General features: G+C 53.7%; 1 protein-coding gene across 1 annotated transcript; it reads right to left on the bottom strand.

Annotated features, from left to right (window-relative positions):
• Positions 1 to 1,724: 1,724 nt before the first annotated feature.
• Positions 1,725 to 8,115, bottom strand: KCNA7 (potassium voltage-gated channel subfamily A member 7). The gene is made up of 3 exons (XM_072921606.1): positions 7,388 to 8,115; positions 6,096 to 7,078; positions 1,725 to 2,595 (listed from the first exon to the last, which is right to left on the bottom strand). Exons 2-3 carry the CDS (start codon positions 6,606 to 6,608, stop codon positions 1,759 to 1,761), a joined length of 1,350 nt encoding a protein of 449 aa, XP_072777707.1. The 5' UTR covers positions 6,609 to 7,078; positions 7,388 to 8,115; the 3' UTR covers positions 1,725 to 1,758.
• Positions 8,116 to 10,304: the final 2,189 nt, after the last annotated feature.

The following is a 10,304-nucleotide window of genomic DNA, read 5'->3' on the forward strand; positions in this document are numbered from 1 at the left end:
TCCCAGTGCCCCCCCTCGGTTCATTCCGGTGCACTCCCAGTTCATCCCAGTGCACTCCCAGTTCATCCCAGTGCACTCCCAGTTCATCCCAGTGCCCCTCAGTTCATTCAGGTGCACTCCCAGTTCATCCCAGTGCCAACCAGTTCATTCAGGTGCACTCCCAGTTCATCCAGGTGCACTCCCAGTTCATCCCAGTGCCCCTCAGTTCATTCAGGTGCACTCCCAGTTCATCCCAGTGCACTCCCAGTTCATCCCAGTTCATCCTGGTGCACTCCCAGTTCATTCCAGTGCACTCCCAGTTCATCCCAGTTCATCCTGGTGCACTCCCAGTTCATTCCAGTGCACTCCCAGTTCATCTCAGTGTCCCCCAGTTCATTCCAGTGCACTCCCAGTTTGCTCTGGTGCACTCCCAGTTCATCCTGGTGCCCTCCCAGTTTGTTGCAGTGTCCCCCAGTTTGTTCTGGTGCACTCCCAGTTCATCCCAGTGCACTCCCAGTTCATCCCAGTGTCCCCCAGTTCATTCCAGTGCCCCTTAGTTTGCTCTAGTGCACCCCCAGTTTGTTCTGGTGCACTCCCAGTTCATCATCATTCATTCCAGTTTATCCTGGTGCATTCCCAGTTTGTTCTGGTGCACCCCCAGTTCATCCCAGTGCCCCCCAGTTTGTTCTGGTGCACCCCCAGTTTGTTGCAGTGTCCCCCAGTTTGTTCTGGTGCACTCCCAGTTCATCATCATTCATTCCAGTTTATCCCGGTGCATTCCCAGTTTGTTCTGGTGCACTCCCAGTTCATCCCAGTGCACTCCCAGTGCCCCCCAGTTTGTTCTGGTGCACCCCCAGTTCATTCTGGTGCACTCCCAGTCCATCCCAGTGCACCCCAGTTGATCCTGCTGCAGTTCCAGTGCACTCCCAGTGCACCCCGGTTCATTCAGGTGCACTCCCAGTGCACCTCAGTCCATCCCAGTCCATCCAGGTGCACTCCCAGTTCATCCCAGTACACCCCAGTTCATCCTGGTGCACTCTTACTTCATTCCAGTCCATCCCAGTCCATCCAGGTGTGCTCCCAGTGCCACCCAGCTCATCCCGGGGCACTCCCAGTTCACCCCAGTGCACTCCCAGTGCATTTCATCTCATCCAGGTGCACTCACAATGCACTCCCAGTCCATCCCAGTCCATCCAGGTGCACTCGCAATCCATCCCAGTGCACCCCAGTTCATCCCAGTGCATCCCAGTCCATCCTGGTGCACTCTCAATTCATTCAGGTGCACTCCCAGTTCATCCCAGTGCATCCAGGTGCACTCCCAGTGCACTCCCAGTCCATCCCAGTCCATCCAGGTGCGCTCCAGTGCACCCCAGTGCACTTCCAGTTCATCCAGGTGCACTCCCAGTCCATCCCAGTCCATCCCAGTCCATCCAGGTGCACTCCCAGTGCCTCCCAGTGCACTCCAGTCCATTTCATCTCATCCAGGTGCACTCACAGTGCACTCCAGTCCATCCCAGTCCATCCAGGTGCACTTCCAGTTCATCCAGATGCACTCCCAGTGCCTCCCAGTGCACTCCCAGTTCATCCCAGTCCATCCAGGTGCACTCCCAGTTCATCCCAGTTCATCCCAGTCCATCCAGGTGCACTCCAGTGCACTTCCAGTTCATTCCAGTGCATCCCAGTACCTCCCAGTCCATCCAGATGCACTCCCAGTGCCTCCCAGTACCTCCCAGTCCACCCCCTCACCCCCCACTCCCCCCATCCCGCCGCCCCGCTCTGTCACACCTCAGTCACCAACCTGCCCCCGGCCCAGCCCTTCTCTCCGCCGGCCTCTCCGTCCACGCCCCATCCCGGTCCCTGCCCGGCGCCCGCCTTGTCCTCGGCGTCGCCGGCGGGCTCGGGGTGGTGCGGGCACGGCGCGGCGGGCACCACGGCGCCGCTCTCCTCGCCGCGCAGCTCGCGCCGGTAGAAGTAGGAGAAGTTGGAGACGATGACGGGCACGGGCAGCGAGATGGTCAACACGCCCGCGATGGCGCACAGCGATCCCACCAACTTTCCGCCCACCGTCACCGGCGCCATGTCCCCGTAACCCACCGTGGTCATGGTGACCACCGCCCACCAAAACGCCTGAGGGATGGACGTGAAGGCCGTGGCCGCGTCTTCGGCCTCGGCGAAGTAGACGGCGCTGGAGAAGAGCACGACGCCGATGAGGAGGAAGAAGATGAGCAGGCCCAGCTCCCTCATGCTGGCCTTGAGGGTCTGGCCCAGGATCTGCAGGCCGGTGGAGTGGCGGGACAGTTTGAAGACGCGGAAGACGCGCACCAGGCGGATGACGCGCAGCACGGCCAGCGACATGGCGGGCTGGCCGATGCCGCGCTGCCGCGCCAGCTCGGTGCCCAGCGCGATGAAGTACGGGGCGATGGCCGCCAGGTCGATGAGGTTCATGGCGCTGCGGAAGAAGGCCGCCTTGCTGGGGCTGGCCACCAGCCGCACCAGCAGCTCCAGAGAGAACCAGCAGATGCAGACGGTTTCCACCAGGAAGAAGGGGTCGGTCAGGCCGGAGCGGTGGGGAGGGGGCGTGGGGGTGGTGGTGTTGGTGGGGGTGGGCGAGGGCGGCTGTGGGGAGAGAGGAGAGAGGTGGGGGTGAGCGGGGAGGTGGGGGAAAAACCCAAATCCAGCAGCCAGGACCCCCAAAGTTACCGCCCAAAATGGTTAATGGGGGTTGGAGACCACCCAGAACCCCCAAAGTGACCACCCAGAGGGGGTTAATGGGGGTTGGAGACCACCCAAAATGGGTTAATGGGGGTTGGAGATCCCAAAAATGGGTTAATATGGGTTGGAGACCACCCAGAACCCCAAAGTGACCACCCAGAGGGGGTTAATGGGGGTTGGAGACCACCCAAACCCCAGAGTGTCCACCCAGAGGGGGTTAATGGGGGTTGGAGATCCCAAAAATGGGTTAACAAGGGTTGGAGACCACCCAAAATGAGTTAATGGGGGCTGGAGACCACCCAGAACCCCAGATCCACCACCCAAAACGGGTTAACAAGGGTTGGAGACCCCCAAATATGGGTTAACAGGGGCTGGAGACCACCCAGAACCCCAGAGTGACCACCCAGAGGGGGTTAATGGGGGTTGGAGACCACCCAGAACCCCAGAGTGACCACCTAGAGGGGGTTAATAGGGGTTGGAGACCACCCAGACCCCCAGATCAACCAGCCAGAGAGGGTTAATAAGGGTTGGAGATCCCAAAAATGGGTTAATGGGGGTTGGAGACCACCCAAACCCCCAAGTGACCACCCAAAATGGGTTAATGGGGGTTGGAGACATCCAGAATGAGTTAATGGGGGCTGGAGACCACCCAGAACCCCAAAGTGACCACCCAGAGGGGGTTAATGGGGGTCGGAGACCACCCAAAAGGGGTTAATGGGGGTTGGAGACCACCCAAAATGGGTTAATGGGGGTTGGAGACCACCCAAACCCCCCAAGTGACCACCCAAAATAGGTTAACGGGGGTTGGAGACCACCCAGAACCCCAGATCCACCAGCCAGAGAGGGTTAATGGGGGTTGGAGATCCCCAAAATGGGTTAATGGGGGTTGGAGACCACCCAGAATGGGTTAATGGGGGTTGGAGACCTTCAAATATGGGTTAACAGATGTTGGAGACCCCAAAAATAGGTTAATTGGGGGTTGGAGACCCCCCCAGAGTGGGTTAATGGGTGTTGGAGACCACCCAAAATGGGTTAATGGGGGTCAGAGACCACCCAAACCCCAAAGTGACCACCCAAAATGGGTTAATGGGGGTTGGAGACCACCCAGAACCCCCAAAGTGACCACTCAGGGGAGGTTAATGGGGGTTGGAGACCACCCAGAACCCCAAAGTGACCACCCAGAGGGGGTTAATGGGGGTTGGAGACCACCCAGAACCCCCAAAGTGACCACCCAGGGGAGGTTAATGGGGGTTGGAGACCACCCAGAACCCCAAAGTGACCACCCAGAGGGGGTTAATGGGGGTTGGAGACCACCCAAAATGGGTTAATGGGGGTTGGAGACCACCCAGAACCCCAAAGTGACCACCCAAAATGGGTTAACGGGGGTTGGAGAGCCCAAAAATGGGTTAATGGGGGTTGGAGACCACCCACAATGGGTTAATGGGGGTTGGGGACCACCCAAAATGGGTTAATGGGGGTTGGAGACCACCCAGAACCCCAAAGTGACCACCCACCCATCCACCATGGGTCAGCGGGGTTGGAGGATGAGGATGAGGATGAGGATGAGGATGAGGATGAGGATGACGACAAAGGGGACACACTGAGGATGAGGATGGCCACGATGAGGACACTGAGAATAAGCGAGACGAAGATGAGGATGAGGATGGTGACAATGACACTGAGAGGGGTGAGGGAGAGGATGGTGAGGCTGAAGATGATGATGAGGAGAACGGCCATGACCGTGAGAGTGAAGATGAAGATGATGGCTGCAATGAGGACGCTGAGAATGAGGAGGACAAGGAGGGGGAGCACAAGAATGATGATGATGATGATGAAGATGATGAAGATGATGATGACGATCATGATGATAACGATGATGACGTTGATGATGAAGAAGAGAATGGTGATGACTATGAGGGTGAACACAAGGGTGGTGGCAACAGGGACACTGAAGATGATGAGGATGATGAGGATGATGAGGATGATGAGGATGAAGATGGCCATGATGAGAACACTGAAAATGATGAGGATGATGAGGACGGTAACGATGACACCGAGGACAATGAAGATGAAGATGGCCATGATGAGGATGATGAAGATGAGAAGGAGGATGGGGACCATGACACCGAGGATGATGAGGATGATGAGGATGATGAGGATGAAGATGGCCATGATGAGGGCACTGAAGATGAGAATGAGGATGGGGACCATGACACGGAGGATGATGAGGATGATGAAGATGGTGACAACGACACCGACGATGAGGATGATGAGGATGAGGATGTTGTCAATGACACTGATGATGATGAGGATGATGAGGATGGTGACAATGACACCAAGGACGATGAAGATGAGGACGCCCACAATGAGGACACTGAAGATGAGGGTGATGAAGATGGTGTCAGTGACACTGAGGATGATGAGGATGAAGATGATGACGGTGATGACAAGGACACCGATGATGAAGATAATGAAGATGGTGACAATGGCATTGATGATGAGGAAGATGAAGATGGTGACAACGACAATGAGAATGATGAGGATGAGGATGGTGACAATGACGCCGATGAAGAAGATGGTGACAGCGACACCAATGGTGAGGATGGTGACAATGACACCAGTGATGAAAATGATGAAGATGGTGACAAGGACACTGATGATGAGGATGATGAAGATGGTGACAATGACACCAACGATGAAGATGGTGACAACACCAATGGTGGAGGTGATGAAGATGGTGACAATGGCACCAACAATGAAGATGATGAGGATGGTGACAACGACACCGACGGTGAAGATGGTGACAATGACACCGACAATGAGGATGATGAAGATGACAATGACACTGATGATGAAGATGATGAAGATGGTGACAACGACACTGACAATGACAATGATGAGGATGAGAATGGTGACAATGGCACCAACAATGAGGATGATGAAGATGACAATGACACTGATGATGAAGATGATGAAAATGATGACAACGGTATTGACAATGAATATGATGAGGATGAGGATGGCGACAATGACACTGATGATGAAGATGATGAAAATGATGACAATGATATTGACAATGAATATGATGAGGATGAGGAAGGTGACAATGACACTGATGATGAAGATGATGAAGATGATGAAAACAACACTGACAATGACGATGATGAGGATGAGGATGGCGACAATGACACTGATGACGAAGATGATGAAGATGGTGACAACGACACTGACAATGACGATGATGAGGATGAGGATGGTGTCAATGACACTGACAATGACACTGATGATGAAGATGATGAAAATGATGACAATGACACTGACACTGACAATGATGATGATGAGGATGGTGACAATGACAATGATGAAGATGATGAAGATGACAACAACCCGCCCGCCCCACTGACCTCTCCCTCAGCGCCGGAGCGGAACTGCGGCAGCGTCTCCAGGCAGAAGACCACGATGGACACCAGGATGACCAGCACGGACAGCAGGGCCACCACCCGCGCGGCCGGCGAGCTCTCGGGGTGCTCGCACAGCAGCCACGCCCGCCGCCTCAAACCGCCACGCGGCAACGCCGGCGGCTCCTCCACCGAGAAGCCTTCGGCCTCGCGCAGCCGCTCCTCCGCCTCGTCGCCCAGCTGGTAGAACCTCAGCTCCTCCAGGAACACGTCCAGGGGCACGTCCGGTGGTCTCCTCAGCCGCCCCCCGGACTGGTAGTAGTAGAGCACGGCCCCGAAGGCGCCGCGGTGGCGGTCGAAGAAGTACTCGCGGCGTTGGGGGTCGAAGAAGCGGCGCCGGCGCCGGGGGTCGCCCAGGAGGGTGTCGGGGAAGCGCCGCAGCGTCCGCACCAAGGTCTCGAAGCGCCGGCCGGCCACGTTGATGGCCACGCGCTCGCAGCAGCCCAGCGGCTCGCCCATGCCCGCGGCGCCCCCGGGACGGGCCACGGGCGGGGCAGAGGGCACCGAGGGCAGCCTGGGGGGTTTGGGGGGCGCCCCCGGGGCTCCTGGGGGTCAGCGGGGTGGGGGGAGCCTGGGGAGGGGGTCAAGGTTCTTCAGCGATGGGGGAAACTCAAAAATCTTGAGGGACACTGAAGTATTTGAGGTCACAATGGGACCCTAAAGATCTGTAGAACCCTGAAAATATTTGGGGTTTACAATGGTGGAGGAACCTCAAGGTTCTTCAGCGTGGGGGAAACCCAAAAATCTTGAGAGACACTGAAATATTGAGGGGCCCAGTGGGACCTTAAAGATTTGGAGGACCTCGAAAATACTTGGGGTCTACAGTGGTGGAGGAACCTCAAAGTTCTTCAGCGTTGGGGGAAACCCAAAAATCTTGAGGGACACTGAAATATTGAGGGGCCCAGTGGGACCTTAAAGATTTGGAGGACCTCGAAAATATTTGGGGTTTACAATGTTGGAGGAACCTCAAAGTTCTTCAGCGTTGGGGACAACCCAAAAATCTTGAGGGACGCTGAAGTATTTGAGTTCACAACAGGACCTTAAAGATTTGGGGAACCTCGAAAATATTTGGGGTCACAATGGGACCCTAAAGATCTGTAGAACCCTGAAAATATTTGAGGTCTACAGTGGTGGAGGAACCTCAAGGTTCTTCAGTGTTTGGGGAAACCCAAAAATCTTGAGGGACACTGAAGTATTTGAGTATTTGAAGTATTTGGGACCCTAAAGATTTGGGAAACCCCGAAAATATTTGGGGTCACAATGGGACCCTAAAGATTTGGGAAACCCCAAAAAATATTAGAAAGATTTGAGGTCAAAGATTTGGAGAACCTTGAAAATATTCAGGGTTTACAATGATGGAGGAACCTCAAGGTTCTAGAGCGTTGGGGACAACACAAAAATCTTGAGGGACACTGAAGTATTTGAGGTCACAATGGGACCCCAAAGATTTGGGGAACCCCAAAAATATTTGGGGTCACAATGGGACCCTAAAGATCTGTAGAACCCTGAAAATATTGGGGGTCTACAGTGGTGGAGGAACCTCAAGGTTCTTCAGTGTTAGGGGAAACCCAAAAATCTTGAGGGACACTGAAGTATTTGAGGTCACAATGGGACCCAAAAGATTTGGGGAACCCCAAAAAATCTTAGAAAGATTTGAGGTCAAAGATTTGGAGGACCTCGAAAATATTCGGGGTCACAATGGGACCCCAAAGATTTGGGAAACCCCGAAAAATCTTAGAAAGATTGGAGGTCAAAGATTTGGAGAACCTTGAAAATATTCAGGGTTTACAATGATGGAGGAACCTCAAGGTCCTTCAGCGTTGGGGACAACCCAAAAATCTTGAGGGACACTGAAGTATTTGAGGTCACAATGGGACCCTAAAGATTTGGGAAACCCTGAAAATATTTGGGGTCACAATGGGACCCTAAAGATCTGTAGAACCCTTAAAATATTGGGGGTCTACAGCAGTGGAGGAACCTCAAGGTTCTTCAGCGTTGGGGACAACCCAAAAATCTTGAGGGACACTGAAGTATTTGAGGTCACAATGGGACCCTAAAGATTTGGGGAACCCCAAAAAATACTGGAAAGATTGGAGGTCAAAGATTTGGAGAACCTCAAAAATATTTGGGGTTTACAATGTTGGAGGAACCTCAAGGTTCTTCAGTGTTGGGGACAACCCAAAAATCTTGAGGGACACTGAAGTATTTGAGGTCACAATGGGACCCTAAAGATTTGGGGAACCCCGAAAATATTCAGGGTCACAATGGGACCCTAAAGATTTGGGGAACCCCAAAAAATCTTAGAAAGATTGGAGGTCAAAGATTTGGAGGACCTCGAAAATATTTGGGGTCACAATGGGACCCTAAAGATTTGGGGAACACCGAAAAATATTAGAAAGATATTATTCGAGAGAACCTCGAAAATATTTGGGGTTTACAATGTTGGAGGAACCTCAAGGTCCTTCAGCGTTGGGGACAACCCAAAAATCTTGAGGGACACTGAAGTATTTGAGGTCACAATGGGACCCTAAAGATCTGGGGAACCCCAAAAAATCTTAGAAAGATTTGAGGTCAAAGATTTGGAGGACCTCGGAAATATTTGGGGTTTACAATGTTGGAGGAACCTCAAGGTTCTTCAGCGTTGGGGGAAACCCAAAAATCTTGAGGGACACTGAAGTATTTGAGTATTTGAAGTATTTGGGACCCTAAAGATTTGGGAAACCCCGAAAATATTTGGGGTCACGATGGGACCCTAAAGATCTGTAGAACCCTGAAAATATTTGAGGTCTACAGTGGTGGAGGAACCTCAAGGTTCTTCAGCGCTGGGGGAAACACAAAAATCTTGAGGGACACTGAAATATTGAAGGGTCCAGTAGGACCTTAAAGATTTGGGGAACCCCAAAAAATATCAGAAAGATTGGAGGTCAAAGATTTGGAGAACCTCGAAAATATTCGGGGTTTACAATGGTGGAGGAACCTCAAGGTTCTTCAGCGTTGGGGGAAACCCAAAAATCTTGAGGGACACTGAAGTATTTGAAGTCACAATGGGACCCCAAAGATTTGGGAAACCCCAAAAATATTTGGGGTCACAATGGGACCCTAAAGATCTGTAGAGCCCTGAAAATATTGGGGGTCTACAGTGGTGGAGGAACCTCAAGGTTCTTCAGCGTTGGGCAAACCCAAAAATCTTGAGGGACGCTGAAGTATTTGAGGTCACAATGGGACCCTAAAGATTGGGGAACCCCGAAAATATTCGGGGTCAAAGTGGGACCCTAAAGATTTGTGGAACCCTAAAATATTGGGGGTCTACAATGTCGGAGGACCCCAAATTTTTGGGGGTCCAACCACGGTTCTACAATTTCAGAGGAACCTGAAGATCTTGTGGTGCTGGGACACTTTTAGGGACTTCTTGGGGTCCTTAAAAATTTGGGGACCCCCTGAATTATTTGGGGTCCAAGAAGACCCAGGGGGTTGGGGATCCCTAAAATCTTGGGGGCACCAACAGTGACTCTACGACACTTGAGGAACCTCAAGGTTGGGGACACCCCAAAACTCTTGGGGACACCCCAAAACTCTTGGTGGTCTAAAAGGACCCTAAAAATTTGGGGGTCCCCCTAAATTCTCAGGAGTAACGGGGTCTTTGGGGGGGGTCTACAAGGATCCCCGTGTCCCCTCTGTCCCCAACCCTCCTGACCCTGTCCTGGGGGTGTCCCCACTGTCCCCAACCCTCCTGTCCCTGTCCTGGGGGTGTCCCCAACCCTCCTGACCCTGTCCTGGGGGTGTCCCCAACCCTCCTGACCCTGTCCTGGGGGTGTCACCACCTGTCCCCAACCCTCCTGACCCTGTCCTGGGGGTGTCCCCAACCCGCCTGACCCTGTCCTGGGGGTGTCCCCAACCCTCCTGACCCTGTCCTGGGGGTGTCACCGCTGTCCCCAACCCTCCTGACCCTGTCCTGGGGGTGTCCCCAACCCTCCTGACCCTGTCCTGGGGGTGTCACCACCTGTCCCCAACCCTCCTGACCCTGTCCTGGGGGTGTCCCCGCTGTCCCCAACCCTCCTGACCGTGTCCTGGGGGTGTCCCCAACCCACCTGACCCTGTCCTGGGGGTGTCCCCAACCCTCCTGACCCTGTCCTGGGGGTGTCCCCAACCCTCCTG

The sequence above is a fragment of the Taeniopygia guttata genome, chromosome 37, assembly GCF_048771995.1.
Source record: "Taeniopygia guttata chromosome 37, bTaeGut7.mat, whole genome shotgun sequence".
In the NCBI taxonomy this organism is placed as follows: domain Eukaryota; kingdom Metazoa; phylum Chordata; class Aves; order Passeriformes; family Estrildidae; genus Taeniopygia; species Taeniopygia guttata.